We start from the raw sequence: 16,265 nt of genomic DNA on the forward strand, positions 1-16,265 counted from the left end.
AAAAACGCAACTCGGGTCTTTTAAAAAAAAGTCAAAAATATTAATTATGCAATTTGAATAAGCCAATACCTCTAATTATCTGTGCCATGAGAACGTTTTCTAGAATACTGGTGCAGTGTGCATAATATGCTGGTGACAAAGAAAAGCCAATACCTCTGATGCATCATCCTAAAACATTTACAAGATTCTTAATACCAGAGGACTTGATTGAAGGCAAGTACCAAAAAGATACTAAAGAATATCAAGGATTAAATAGCAAAAAATATTCTATACCATACAGCAGTACAGATATTTCTGTATTCACTGCTGAGTCTATATTGATAATAACATCTAAGATAACAATAAAGTACCATCCCCTAATATAGTTTAAGTGTACATATCCTTTCCCAGGCATATCACCAATTCTGTTTCAGATACTCTAGTCCTGATCATATCCTTTCCCAGGCATATCACCGATTCTGCTTCAGATACTCTAGCCCTGACGCAGCCCCCACCTTCAGTTGTGTTAATTACAATGACCAGTTGGTTATCTGCAGAAAAATTCATCACAAATCTTATCATCTACAAGTAGATTTCTTTTGAACGAAAGACGGGGGAAGCGTTTAACTAACTAACATGTACAGACAGATAGCAAAAAGCTGAAAGTGATGCCCTTCTCTTTTCAACCAAATCCAAATCCTTCACTAGCTTCATGGATGGCAAGCAGCAAGCGTTCTTGAAGTTGTTCCTTGGAAGTATACTCGGGAAGGTCTAATTGGTTAAAGCTGGCAAAAGAAAAACAATTAAATCAAAATTAATTTTCAAGATTGAAAGCAATCAGCAAACTTCATTACAAATATTAAAACACAACAAAACCATGAGGCAGTCTCAGATTACTAACCAGGTATGCGCAGATGGCAGCCTCTCGGGAGCTCCGTATGCCTTGTGAATCTGAAACTTTTGTGGACCAGAAATCCCTTGCAATGCTTTAAATCCTTCCAAAGGGACCTAGAGAACAATAAAAATACTTCATGAACACTGCTCTGAAAGAAGTTGAAAATACAGTATAAAGCAGCTTTTTTGTGTGCTACGTAAATTTTTTACAACATAGATTAAAGAAAAGTGTTCCGTTCAGATGTTCGTGACACAGGGAGAAGAAAGAGGAAGTCAGGTCATTTCCAGATATTGATGAATCATAAGCAGATTTATTTGTTCAGAAGGACTATTACCTTGGATGTTCCGGTTACAAATTGCAAAAATCTTGCTGTATCTTCTTTGTTAAATGTTTTGACAACTTCCCAAAACCACTGGACGACATGAGATGCTACTGTGTAGCCAGTGTACTCCGTATTGGCCTTCAAATCATCCACTGCAAAGTAAATTGTGTTATTGAAGATTCAGATGAGGCAATGATGGAACTGCCTATAAATAGACAAGTGAAGTCGAGGAAACTCACAATCAATTTCTGGAAGCCCGCTTATTAAAAGCTCAAGTTCTTTATCATTAAATATAGATATAAGTTCCCTTGGTATAAGCTCATTGAACCCTTCTAGGAAGGAATTAATTTGAGGACGAATTGCATTTGTAAGGATATGTTCAGCCACAAGGTCAACATACTCGTGCTTTGTTTCCTCAGTGACCCGTATATTTCCTCCTCCAGGTTTAAGCTCATACTCTGTAACCTGATAATGAAAAGAATTGCAATGAAACTAAGGCCTTTTTTTTCAAGAATGGAAAACGTACTACAGAGAATTTATAAATTTTACTACAGATAAAAATGACTTGCTGTTATTAAACACTACTGATTACCAAGTGCTGAAGGATTTTAATTATTACTTATTTTTCTAAAATCAGTACTAGAGAGAATGTACCTCTGTTTTCTCGTAGAGAATGTGTTTTTCTTCGTCCGCATCCATACTAAATGTCAGATCAGGTATCTCACTCACATCATTCTGATTGAGACCCAAAAGAAAAAATAGTCAAGAACAAGAGGTCTTATGTGAAAACTTTTACATACAACTGACAAACATAGATAATTACTAACCTCTAGCATCCACTTTAAATTTTTGTAATAGTCAGGATCAACAGCCTCTATATCATGGTAAGTAACCTTCACACCAAGAATGTGCTTGTAGAACGACCTAGTGAAGTATACATCTAACAGTTGCCCATCATAAAGTGCCTTCGCAACCTATGAGAAATTGCACAGTATATATGTTTCAGTTTAGGTAGAAAACGTGAAGGAGGAATAAAACTGTAGCAACAATATATATATCATAGCTATAGATCATTTAATTACCACTCGGCCAACAAATTTGAAGTACGAAAGATGTTCAGTCTGGTAGACAGAATTAGGATTAGGTTGGAAAGTTGCATTGTTTCCACCAGTGGTGAAAAGCAAAGCTCCTTTGTCAAATATAACCCTTGATAACAATTGATACCACTCTCTTGTCAAACCACCAGCATCAATACCCTCTTCTCCTTGAAAATGTACATTTAATCGCCCCTTTAGGTCCTGCGTAGGTCGCATTCGCAACTGGTTATACGAGTCCTCCAAAACATATGCACGTCGAACACCAACTCGTAACGGACCAGAGATATGCTGTTCATGCTGCTGCCTGATTCTTGAACGGAAGTAGGCTCTTTTGTTATCAAAGTCGATTAATCTTGGTGCTTTAAGAATCATGGAAAGAGACTTCTCCAGCAAGCTAGGATTCTGCCTAACAAAGGCATTGAGAAGGCGACGATGTTTTTCAGCAAACCTTGTAAACGTAATAGCACCATCAAGCCTTCTCAGAGATTCTATTCCACACTTTGTAGAAAATGATGATGAACTCCCAGAAAATTCTTTTACTTCTCTAGCTGTTGCATTGGCATGATCTTGCTGTGTGATTGAAGATTTTGCTTGTAGTTTTTCACATAAAACCAAGAAGGCTTCAATAAAAGGTAGGAGCCTCTGAGTACCAGGTGGAAGAGGAGATAGAGAGGAAGTACCCTGTATCTGCTCCCCCACATTTGTGTTTGACATTATTACGTTGACAGAGCTCTGTGCCAACTGTGATTCAGTTGCACTTATGCAGTTGCTCAATTCTTGCCACAAGGGATCAAGAGAAATATTTAACTTCCACATAGTGGCAAGCTCTTCCTGTTCACCAGCATTCTCGACAGAATTTTCCCCCTCTATATTTGGCAAAGTGAGAGAGCTGAGTGTCTGTAGCACACGGAGTATTGCTGCCCCAGCCATAGATCCAGCACTCAAACCCAGCATTTGTGTATTTCTCAATGTGACTAGCTCACTTACAGCTGAACTGCTCAGATTATGAGCCAACTCTGAAAGCTCTAAAATAAAGAACTTACGATGGGGAGCAACAACCAATGCCAACTTCTTCAGCACCTCGCCAGCAAGCAGATAAACTTTGTCGGAAAGCCTGGCCATAAAAGACTAGCTTACTTCAGGTCAAAATACAAATGCTACAGAAAGCGACGAGAGGAAAACATACAAACAGTAAACCTCAAAAGACAATCAAGCAATTATAGAACAATTAAACACAGTATATGAGAACTACCAAAAACTGGAACAGTCATTACCCCTCATGCCCAAGAAGACTGCATAGACTATGTAGGTCAGACTGCGGCAGCTGTAAAAAGATGTCCCGAGTATTGGAACTTTTTGGTCCAGCTGAAGTAGATAACCCATCACTGGATTTAATGTTGTCTAGAGCTAATTCCCCTTCAGACTGTACTGGGTTCTGCAAAAGACCACTTGAATGTGATTCCCTCTCCAAAACAGGCAAAATGTCTTGAGCATCAGTGACTGCTTTGCTTTTGTCCTCGGAATTTGAAGTTCCTCCTGGTTGAGAATGAGACTCGAAGTCCAGCTTTGATGCAGCAGCAAAAACTACCACTTGAAGCAGGCCCATTACCTACAACAGTATATATACGATGATTATTAACATATTTTCAGCCATACCTGACTAAAAACTCCAGGAACTACAATATGGTGGAAAAAGAACACCAGTAACAACCCACCTGCTCCAAATGAGCCACACTGCGTAAGAACAGTGGCTGACTTAAGAGCTTTAGTAGCGAAATTAAAGGCACGTCCCTCTCTATCGATCTTTCTGTACAAGTTACCAAATCTTGGTCTTCCACAATCTTCTCTTTCCCCTTGTCAGTTTTCATCTCCAAGGAATTTGGATGCAAAGTATTTTGAGTAATAGATGGATCAAAATAAAATAAAATATTGGCAACAGCAGAATGATTGGTGGCCAAATAGGTCATTATCTCAAGAACTCGACGCAATACCAAAGGAGGAAGACCTGTCACGTTTGTAAACTTGTTGGTTTTTAATGTAAAGATATAGCACAGCTCAATTCAATTCAGTTAAAAAGAAATTGTACCATGTAACAGCTGAGATCGACCATAAACAACATTAGACTGACACCCATACAACCTTTGGCAAGTTGATTCAGACGAGCCTTCACTTCCAGGATTGATCATGTCCAGAAGATAACGGATTAAATTCGCCCTTGTACAGCTATGGGCACATAAGTTTAACAAGAGTCTCTGCAGAAGACCTTTCCCAAGGGGCTACAAAATTAGAGAAGTTCATGTTAACAGCGCATATCCAAAATTCTGAGCTGAAAAGACAATTTTTGAAGTTCCAAACATACATGAAAAAAAGTGAACCGCACAGATAAAAAGCATGAAAAAAAAAAATCAAATTGGTTTTATGGTTTTGTCTAACTACACACTACATCCCTCAAAATATAAAACTTTACATACATGTATTTATAAAACTTAGATCATAAAACCAATATTGAGGAATCAATTCCACAATTTTAATGGATTTTAGTACATGCTAACATTAAAAAGAGAGGAATATATCTACCTGTGCTAAACGAAGGAGCCTAATCAGTGCTTTCAAAGCATTGGCATCCAAGAGGGGTTCACCTTCTACTTCCTTCAATTTTGCACCCTCAGCAACAGAAGATGTTCGCCGACCTATTGTAACACCAACGCCCCTATCCATCACCGCTTGTCGATCAAATCCTAAGCCATTCCTACGATGAGTATGCCTGTGGTTATTCCCAAATAGACTGTGAGCCTGATAATGACTCATAGCCCTGTCCCTAAGCATTTGAGCTTCAGCAAGTAATGGAGATGGTAATGCAGATAAAACAGCTTCAGATGAAGTCAAGAGTACCTGCCATGAAGAAACAGAAATTAGCATAGTTCAACAATATATTGAGCCAGAGATCAAGATGCAAACCTCTTCACGCAAATCTGGAGGAAAAGTAGCTATAATTGAAGCGTTATCCATCTCAACAGGTTGTCCTTCAGCCTGTTGTGCAACCCTCTGTGCACGTTGTTGGGCTAAGACTTCTGCTTGGATATCTGGGGGAAGGGCAGCTAAAAATTCTGGATCTATTTCTTCAGCGGTAGGTTGTTCATATGTAGGAGCAGGAACAGGCTGAGTGGGCTGAGCTTGCTGCGAAGCAAGAACTTCCGCACGGAGATCTTCAGGAAGCGCTTCTAAAAACGTCGGATCTATACCATTTGAATTAGGAGGCTCGTTATTCAAACGCGATTCATCAATCTGACTAGTGTCTTGAGCAACCGTAATGTTTGGTATAAGAGGTTGATCCTCTCCATCACCGTGAGAAGGTATCGGTTCACCAGTCGGATTCTCTTCCATTTGGCTACCATTCATATCAACATCATTATCTTCATGAGCTGAAGAGCCATGGTAATCACCAAGTCCAGGATTAGGCAGTTCTAAGTTTAATGTATCAAGATTTGAATGGCAATTTATTGTTGCTGATCCATCATTCTCCAAATTCTGAAATGGCACATCACTTTCAGGCATTTCAGATGTCATTTCAATTTGTTGAGTATCCTGGGATATATCTGTAACGGACATCAACCTCGGCTCACCGACAACATCATTTCCTTCTCCGGTGTCCATATTATCAGGATTATTTGATGTATTGTCATGATCATCTTCACCTGCTTCAACACCAGCTGCATTGCTGTCCCCAATCTGATTACTTTCGAGAGCTGTTTCATGACCACTTTCACAATTTTGATCTTCACCTTGCTGTGTTTCACTACCATCAATCTGTACAGCTATCTGACTATCGCTGATCAAGGGGCCATCAGATTGCTTGTCCGGTGATTCTGAATTATTTGACTGGATTTCAGGAGGATTTTCTGGGGGAGCATTACCACGCAGCTGACATATGAATTGTTCCTCAACTGCTTGTGCAACAGTTGCAGCCTGACTGCCTACTTGAGGATAACCATCATCAGTCCACCTACCTGCACCTGGTGCTCTTCGTCCTGGAACCCGTAAAGACTCTAAACCAACAGAAAAATCAGCCAATGTAGGTGCTGCCGCACCACTAAGTCTTTCACCAAACACGCCAGTTGGGACATTATCATAAGGGAGGACAGGTGCATCAAACATGTACAGATGAGCTACATCAAAGCTTCCAGCAGTAAGTGACTCTAAATCCCTGGATGAGTTCCCACCTGAAGACCAAGTTGATGCAAGATCACTAGACTGTGATGCTCTCAACAAGAAAGGATGCTGAAGACCATTTCCTTCCGTAGTTGACCGTTCCAGGGAATTTCTACTTGTCTGGCGACGGCGATCGAAACCCATAGGTCTGCGGAGGCCAAAGAGATCATCAACATTTACTCCTTCAAAAGGCTCAGCAGCCACATCAATTAGGCCACTATCAACTCCAGGTTGACCAAGTACCTGCAAGTGATCTAGCCCATCAAGGGCTTCCCTCCACCTCACCTCAATAACACGATTCTCATGGAAATCATCTTCATCTTCATCAACCATGTCATCATTATAATCATCTCCCAGTGCAGCTTCATCATGATCTTCCACATCTGTATCAGCTAGCGACATAAGGGCAGTACCATCCTCTCCAAGGTCTTCCTCATCATCCTCACCCTCATCATCATCCTCATCATCCTCCCCATCAACCCCCATGTCATCATCTTCTTCACCCATATCATTGTCTCCCCTGTTCTCTACATGAAAAGTCATCTCGATTTGGTCAGCATTATTCATCATGTCACCGTCTTCCATTTCATCACGCATAAAATCTATCCCCATATCTGCCGTCGTATTGCTAGTAACGGTTTCATCCATCTCAATTCTCATATCTTGATCTAAGGATTGGTTGGGAACTGTTGAATGGAGATCATTTTCATGCTGAGTACTTCCTTCAAGTTGTTGATTTGCATCCCCTTCACTGTTGCCTTGATGTAGACTATGGTTCTGATCAGATTCTACAGTCTCAGTGACCAAAGTAGCATTAACTTGATTATCCAAATTCTGACCTGCACCAGCAAATTTTTTCTTGGCTGAAGTTTCAGTTTTAAAGAGTTGTTCACCAGCATGAGCAGCTCTTGTTAGGATCTCCAAAGCCTTGAGTATGAGATTTACAACTTCAGAAGCATCTGGATGGTCTAAATCCATCACTTGAAGAATGCTTGATAAACACTGAACTATTCCGCCATCTATCATGCTTTTTGCAATATCTGGAGAGCATCCTGTACCAGGTAAGTTACTAGATGATGAGTTCTTCGACAAAATAGAATACACCAGGTCAACGAAAGAGAGAACCTTCTTATCTGGCCATAAATTGTTTCTAGACGAATTGTTTTCTAAATTTGAAAGAGACTTTAAAGTTTTTACGATTTCACTTATCACACGTCTACGTCCTTCACTTGATCGACCACACAAAACCACTAGAAACCATGAAGCTTTTTCGGATAACTTGCCTCTCCATTCATCAGGTCCTGATGTTTTGTCTCCAGATGGAGGAACAAGATAATTCAAAACATGATGCAGTATCCCACAATGTCCAGCCGAATCCAAAACATTAAGTCCCCGAAGTTGACAGATTTCCGCATCTCTTTTCAGGATAACTCCAACAGCATGAACATACATGAGAAGAATATCACTCAATAACTTCAACACAAAAGTTACCTTGGCCAACCCAGCTGATTTCTCTACAGTTTTCGACTCAGTCTTTCTTGTATCGTCAACCTTTGACTTACCTTTCACCTTGGTTAAAGATTCATCTACCTCCATAGCACTTAAAGTTGTACAATCTTCCTCGCACTTAGGTGCAGGATATTTCATTAGAATCTCAAGTAGCTGATCAATAACCTGCACCAGGTTTGCAGGGAATTTTTTGTGTCCTTTTGCACATTTACCTGACACATCATGTATTTTATTTTCAGTAATCTTGACACATTCATTAGGGGGAGCTCCGGATTCTACACGAGCTTTTGATTTATCCCTTTCTTTCTCTTTTTCTTTCGACAGTACAACAAAATTTCTTCCTCCTGATGATTCCAACTGGCACACACTTGCTGCTGCTCTCATGAAAACACCTGGATCTCTTGAAATAACAGGTGCCATTGATGTCAAAAATGCACGTACTGGGACACGCCCAGCATTGCGATTTCCACTCAGTGTCTGCCGAATTTCTAGTTCCATTGCCGTTTGTAGTGTCTGAGGATCTTCAATGAGATGTCGAATGATAGCAGATGCCACAGTGTCATATCCAGGAAAGAAACAGCTTATAGGAATATTAAAAAGAGCAACCAATCCCCCAAATTCAAGAAATTGCAAAGCTAGAGCATGAGTTTTTGTCAAACGAGCACATAACTGTAAAAGCGCCTGCATGACAAGAGGAGGGACATGAAGCTTTATCAACTCACAAGAAACAACCAGTAACCTACTGCTGTCCTCAAAACTCAGATATCCAGTTGAACTCCCAAATATACTCTGAATTGCTGCGTCGATTCCCCCGTCCAAATTACCAGCAGCTGACTTTTTCTCTATTACGTCTTCAGGAGCTGACTTTATCTCTGATGCATGTTCTGGAGCTGAAATTGGAGCAGGCACACTGGTGGAATCAGGTAAAGAGCCTCCTGCATTAGCTTCAGTGCTCTGAGATGGAATCTTAGGCTTAGATTGCGACAATATGTCCAATATAAGAAGCAAAGCAGTAATACATTTTGGTACCACAAGCTCATTTCCTGGTACAATTCTAGCTTTAAAGTTTATCAAAAAATCTATTGCTATGACAGCAATACCATCACGCGCAGCAATGTCTCGCGAATTTCCATCTTCATTGAGTAACAATGCTAAAGTATGAGAGACCATACACAAGGCTGTTGAATCCTTTACAAGTTGCAGCGGACAAAGCTTTAGCTGCTGAGTAAGGTAAGCTGTAACTTTTGCACGGTCTTCACCTTTATTCCTACTGCAAAGGGTAATAAGCAAATCTGTCAATGGAAAAGCCATTGTATCACTCGTATGAAGCAGCTTCATTGCTGATGCAAGGATGTCGTCCACTGGAGGCACAGTTGCTGGTCCCTCTTCACTTACATCATCAACTGGTTTATCACTGTTTTCACTTTTAGACACCTCAGAGGAACTACCTAAAGACAGAGCAAGAGCCCTTGCCAGTTCATCATCCTCCTGCACAGGATCTTCAACATGTGAGAAAAGCCATTCCATCGCCATCTCAACACTATTAGTCCCAACATGTCTTAGTGCTTCCTCGGCTCTTGCTCTTGAGAAACCCATCTCTATGATAGTGGCAATAGTACTTTCATCAGGGGGAGGAGCCACCAATCTCTGGTTTGTACTTCCTGACCCACCAAGCTGCTTCTTTGCATCACCAACACCACTGTATATGTGAGTAACAAGTGAGACAACAGACGAAATGAAACCCGGGTTACAATTTGGAAACATTGCATGATTCCAGACAGGAAGTATCACATCAAGGACCTGAGACTGCAACATACGAACAAATACTTCTGGGTCTCTAGGAACCGGGAATAACCCAATAGACAAACCAACTGCAACAGGCTGAACGAGCAACTGGGACTGGGAAGCAGATGCCGGAGATAGAAGTAAAGTTGAATTGACAAAATACTCGAGCACACGGCAGTAACTCAACAATGTCTCAACCAACCACGAATTATGAGCCAACTTGCCTGCCTCTAAAATATTTTCATTTTCAATAGTAGATTGTGGCAATGCGTAAGGCAGCGTCCACAACAACTGGCTCGTAGCTTCAAATGTTGTTAGTAGCTCTTTGAAGGTGCCATGGACATAAAAGTTATTTATCATTGCTGTATAACAAGTGCGTCGTCTATTATCAAATACGAGAGCCGCCATGTCATCCACCACCTTGCCCAAGTAGCGGCACTTAACAGACAATGATAGTTCAGCCGAAGCTGAATATGTTGAGAAACCAAAAGCTTCCAGAAAAAGCTTTGCAAGGGCTGTCCCAATGCTCTTGGAAGCGGCGCCTAATAAGCCAGTCTCAGATCTTCTACGGTTTGGCAAAGTAAAACCTTTGACAAGAGCAACAAAGAAGCACCGCAAAGTAGACGAAAGTTTTTTAAGAATTTCCATAGTTAACACTTCCGGGCTTTTCTTTTTCATATCTTGAGAAGAAGGTAGCTCGATACTATTGGCTGTAACCTCGGAATCCATCTGTAAAGTTTCCAAATGTCTACTTGTCCTTCCTCCCCGTATTCGGGCCAACCCATGTCGACTACGACGACTAAAACCTTCACTTGAGCGAACCACTGAAAGAAAATCACGTCCTATACCCCACTGGGGATGTGAGTTGTTCCTCACAGAAACAGGATTCATGTACCTCACTACAGGAATAGTTACATCATCATCACTCTCCCTTCCAGCAGTAGTTGATACAGAAGCATCTACATTTTCAGATTCGGCTGTGACATTCTGCTTCTCATCTACCTTAATATCACTACACAATGATATTTGCCAATGTATCTCCCTATAGACCCTCCCAAGTTCTTTTAACACATCTGCATCTGAGGTGGCCAATTCAGATATTACCACTGTAGTACTCTTCAGCAAAGAACTACAAACAGAGACAATACCTTCAAGACCAGCGAGGCACCTTAGCAGCTTCATCAGGTTTACAACTTCCATCTGAACAAAGTGTATCCCACCAGATGTACTTAAAAGTTCATGAGTCAATTTCAAATGTTCCCTCAAAAATAAACAGACTGCTCGAACAAGAGACGCAGAATGCTGCGGTGAAAAATTTTTAAATGCAGCAGATATACTCTGACCAACAGAAGCTGAAAGAGGCATAAGTGGCAATCTGAAAAATTGCAAAACAGCTTCAGTTCCCCTTTTCTCAATAAAAATACGACACGTGTCAGAATTTTGAAGAATTGTTTCAAGAAGGCGGGTAGCATTTGTAATATATTCCGGAAGAAACCACTCAATATTTGTTAACAATGCATCAGAAGCAAGGAGCTTTTCAGAGCTTTCAACCTGACTAGATTCATCACCTCCCTTTTGGATCAGATTCTGTTCTTCAGTATCAGTGACCATAAGAACAGGAGTAGAGCAGCCTTGAGAGTCATTGGATGAGTGAGATCCCTCCGAACTAGAACCTAATTTGGCAATGGCATTTAAAATTTCAATCAACATTTCCACTCCAGGGACACGCAGTGAGGAAGCATGGCGCATTAACTCATCAAGACCGCTAGATAAGGATCCTGGAGTATCTCCCGTGAGTACACGCAAGTACATCTTTGAGGTAAATATCTTCACAAAACACCTTAGGGCACCGCGGTCCCTCACAGCCTGTAGACCATTATTGCTCAGACACAAAGCATCCAAGCACTGTGGTATGCATGTTATAGCTTCAGCGGAACAAAGGACACCCTCCATTATTGCATCCAAGAAGGCGGAAGGAAGACCAGCTGCTTCTAGTACAGAAAAGCAGGTCGGATCCTTGTGTATGAGATCACTCATTACGGTTGCTGCAAGTGAGAATACCCCACCACCAAACTCTTTTGCCTTTCTAAAAATTATGCATAAGCACAGTGGTAACAGACATTCCTCAGAACCATATATCCGTGAGGTGCTTCCAGGAGCATAAGTTCCCAGAGATATAGCACGTAGTAAAGCTTTCATTAACGACCGACGATGAGATGCAACCAATGCTTCTGAATAAAGGGGTTGCCCACTATCAAGCTCGGAGGATGAGGCACCAGCTATTTCAGTACGACATGCAGGACTCGCAACAGATGTACCTTGTTGGTTTATAAGGTTTTCAACATAGGAAACTTCTACTTTAAGACGTGAAATAGTATCATCCAAGCCACCTAGGTCCCTGAACAGTGCAGCTGCAGGGTTGCTGTAATCCATAAAAGCTTCTAGAACATGTACTGCAGTACTGACCAAATGCAAGTGCTGCGGATCTGTATCCTTAAGAAGAGGTAGAAGTGTAGGTATAAATCCAGCTTCCCGCATGGCAGAGCAACCTGATGAAGAGGAAACCAGAACAGTAACAAGAGATAGCAAAGCTTCAGCAAAAATGACTGACCATTTTGACGAACTACTGACAGAATCAATAGCCTTCTGCATAAGGCTAGACAAAATGCCACGATGACCACCAGAGGTTACAGCAATTAAAACACTTGGTTGGCGTGAACGATCTTGACAAAGAGCAACCAGGCAAAGCAGGCTGAGAATTCGGATTTTTTCAGGAACTGCATCTTCGTAGCTTAATAGTGTAACTAATTCATTAATGAACTCCGGCTCAGTGTTAAAGAAAGATACTAAATCTTCTGTATCACTGCATGATTGTACAAGAACCATGAATGCATAAAGGCGGACACATGTGTACTGTTGTCGGGAAGCCAGAGAGCTGAAAGCTCTAGCAAACCGCAATCTCGTCAATAAGAAAAATCTCAATGCAGGGGGGACTTTGTACTCCAGAACTAACTTGTACAGAAGTTCAATGTCAGAAACCTGGTAACTGTTAACATTCTGCAAATGAATAATCTGCAACCCTTGAATTGGTTGCTCTGATGCAGGGAGTGCACTTGATGTATCATCTGCATAGAACTCAAAGTGAAGGGTGCTACCTAAGTCACTAGAGACTTGATCTGATCCATCCTGTACAGCACAAGCAACTAGTCCGAGGCCTTCTTCCTTTCCTCCCCAACCTTGTGCAAAAGCAAATAATTTTGAGTGAAGACCAGAATCCCTTATTACGTACTTTCCAACGGCCTTCTTTAAAAATGCTGCTAATGTTTGTAAGCAGGCCTCGACCACATCAGCATCAGTGGAAGCAAGCAGAGATGAAAGGTGCTGCTGCATTTAGAACAATGTACACATATATTTTAAGGTTATCATGAAATAAAGAAAAAATTTGGCAAGAAAATGAGCTCAACTTAATTAATAACGAAACTACCAAAATATACTTTTCCCATGTCTGGGATTGCAATACGTGACTCCAAAGACCCACTGAATTAGGCTATTATGTACATATATACGACAAGCACTTACCTCATAGGAGCTATAAAAGTGCTTATTAGTACAGTTCTCCAATATAATTCTAATCACACGGAGAATTTGAAGAACAGCATCTTTTGGGAAAGGAGGGTCTGATCCTAGGAAATTGTCCTCAACCTGCAAATCTTTCCTTGATTTTATGTACTTATCAAAATAAGAATCAAAGTGATTAAAAAGATCAACCCATTGGTGAAAATCTCCCTGCAAAACAATCAAATAAGTATAAGTTAAAGTGCAAGATAGTGGAAATAGAGTTACCACAATCAGTATGTAGACAATACCTTATCAAAGTCCCAGACAAAGCTTCTTAAGGGTTCGCCTATACTTTCAAGTGGAGTGGCAATGACATTATTGATGAATGACCTGATTTTCGGCGGCTAACAGATTGAAGAAATAATAAAAGGCCAAGTTAGTATAATTGAATATAAAACCCATCTTCACTGATTTATCCAGATAAATCACGCAATCAATCATCTAATATATTTTAACCAAGAAAAATACACCTAATATAGATATAGATGTATAATATTTGAATTTTTATCACTTCAACTTTCCTCTTTTTGTTTATTTTCTATTTCAGTATGTTTTCTTATCCGAGTAAATGTAAGAGCAACTTGTAGAATAATACACCACCGTTTATTCATTGAACATTTCTATCATGCAACAGAGTTTCACTCTTAGAGTAATTACTGAACGATACATACAAACGTACATACATATACAGGATATATAGGATAATTAAAATATTGTTTGCAAGATCTGCTAATCTTGCAACTTAAAATGAGCTGAAACCATATATAATCATTCTGTCCATTCTTAAGTGTCAGGACAAAGACTATAGAGGATACTCACCCATGCACATCATAAAAATATCGTTTCACAAAGGTTTGACCCCAAGTACTATCCCACTAGAAACATCCAGAACTTCTTCATTTATCCATATAACTCATTCAACAGAGCTCAGCAATTATAGACATGTTTTGACACTAACTATAGTAACTTATAATCAACCTCTATTAAACCCAGCACTTGAAAGCATCCAAATCAACCATACAATTATTACCAATAGATGCCAAACTACTAATGACAAAAGGTTCAACACAATTTCAGGAGAACTTTCACAAGACCTAAACATTCTTATAGAATTAAGTACATTATTTTTCACAGACAGCATAAGCATTACACTCTTTATCTCAATCTCATTTATACTGCATAGCCAGATCATAATTGAAGGCACAATTTAATCGAAGCCCCAAAAAACAATCAACACAAACTCTCTAACTACACTAAACATCACTTTTCATAGGAAAATTCCCAAACATAAAAGCACATCATTACTTGGTCAAAAAAACAGGTTAAATTTAACAAACCACAAATAACCATCACAAAAGATACGATCTTTAAGCTTTTACAGTAGTTACTTAAGTGCTAAGATAGATACACATATCATAACCACAGAAACCAACGCAAACCCCGAAACAATAAAAAAAATCAAAACTTTATTGCATAAAACAACAAGAAACAATCAAAGACACATAATACACACACAAAACATATAAAGATTGAAACTTTATTGCACCCTTACCACTTCCACGGCCCTCTTTCGCTTCAACTTCATGTTAAAATCAAAAGGATGATAAAAACATTGCCTTTACACACAAAAGGGCAACTACAGAGTCGATCGATTCTATAATTAGACGGAGAATCGATCGAAGTCGAGACTGATCCAATAATGAGAATCAAAATTCAAAGGGTAAAATAATTAATCAGATTAATCAAACAATCGAGGTTTAGAAAAATCTAGGGTTTCTTCGAGAGAGGGTTTTGTTTTGTTTGCAGACAAGAGAGATTGATCTAAGATAGAATTTGTAGAGAGAGAGAAACCGAAACTTAGCAGGAGCTCTTGTTGTAGTGTATTTTCGTATAAATAGAGATATGTTAATAGAAAATGGGGATTATCTATGTCAACTTAACTTTCGGACTCAAATTATGTTCTCTTTTTTTTTTGGTATATATTGATAAAATTACTTTTTTCCCAAATATAAATAGAAATTTTAAATAAATTAGATATTTGTCAATTTTGTTTAAATCAATTATATAACAAAACAAATACAATGCACGGACGTTTTTTTAGCATTTGAAAAGAAAAAGTTATGTCGAAATTTGGTGTAACAAGATAGAAATTGTTATTCCCAAAGTGATGTAAAAGAGAATTAAATACATTATTAGCAAATTATTAAATTTATTTTCGTTTGCAGGTTATTAAATTTAAGCTTATTCAAAATTCAACTCCAACAAGTTCAAGAAATATATTATCTATACTATACTATAATATTATATAAAATCTCAAATGTGCTATAAATTCTAACACGGAGATCAACTACAATGATAACAAACTGCGAATCATAGCACCTCTTGCGTTTCTGCAAATCTATCACCTAAGTGTTTTGTGCACAAGTGTATTGTTTGTAGTTGATTACAAATGAAATCAATTGACTATTTATATGCTTCCATTTTAACCATAAGTGATTAAAGTAGTTGGTCTGAGGTTAGCTATATGTGTATAAGAAAGTCAACGCTTGTATCATGCGGCGGGCTTCTGTCACGATCATACATACAATTATGTGGTGCCACTTCGTTACTTAGCCAATTTGTGCACAATGGTGTATCATACATCCATTAGATAGAACTTAGCGTCACTAATGTTTTCATGAGCTTCCTGTAGAATCAGTTGGCACATATCTTGCAAGTAGAGATGTCAACTCCTTTACTTGATAAAAAACTTAAGACTTTAACAAGTTAGCGCTCAAACTCCTTTACTTAGTGGAAAACTCAGAAGTTTAACAAGTTGGCGCTCAAACCTTCCCTGTATACACTCTATGTG

General features: G+C 39.4%; 1 protein-coding gene across 2 annotated transcripts; it reads right to left on the minus strand.

The window, feature by feature from the left end:
- Positions 1-133: 133 nt before the first annotated feature.
- Positions 134-15,306, minus strand: LOC108221973 (E3 ubiquitin-protein ligase UPL1). Of its 2 annotated transcripts, none has more exons than XM_017395844.2 (16): positions 14,967-15,306; positions 13,663-13,758; positions 13,376-13,582; positions 5,252-13,177; positions 4,871-5,185; positions 4,380-4,569; positions 4,009-4,298; positions 3,568-3,902; positions 2,279-3,407; positions 2,024-2,170; positions 1,851-1,931; positions 1,436-1,661; positions 1,209-1,348; positions 881-987; positions 616-764; positions 134-530 (listed from the first exon to the last, which is right to left on the minus strand). In XM_017395844.2, the coding sequence occupies exons 1-15, from the start codon at positions 14,997-14,999 to the stop codon at positions 662-664; spliced, it is 11,325 nt and encodes a 3,774-aa protein (XP_017251333.1). In that variant the 5' UTR covers positions 15,000-15,306; the 3' UTR covers positions 134-530; positions 616-661. The 2 variants fall into 2 exon arrangements, with proteins under 2 accessions (XP_017251333.1, XP_017251332.1); XM_017395843.2 differs by having other exon boundaries at positions 5,252-13,180; positions 14,967-15,142.
- Positions 15,307-16,265: the final 959 nt, after the last annotated feature.

This window comes from Daucus carota, chromosome 5, assembly GCF_001625215.2.
Source record: "Daucus carota subsp. sativus chromosome 5, DH1 v3.0, whole genome shotgun sequence".
In the NCBI taxonomy this organism is placed as follows: domain Eukaryota; kingdom Viridiplantae; phylum Streptophyta; class Magnoliopsida; order Apiales; family Apiaceae; genus Daucus; species Daucus carota.

Bases quoted from the DNA above. Each gene is read 5' to 3' on its own strand.
- LOC108221973 (XM_017395843.2), bottom strand. From the start codon at position 14,999: ATGAAGTTGAAGCGAAAGAGGGCCGTGGAAGTG. The intron at 1,662-1,850 runs GTACATTCTCTC...TTTCATTATCAG, and splicing joins TTCTCTACGAGAAAACAGAG to GTTACAGAGTATGAGCTTAA. The intron at 1,349-1,435 runs GTGAGTTTCCTC...TTTACTTTGCAG, and splicing joins CGGGCTTCCAGAAATTGATT to TGGATGATTTGAAGGCCAAT.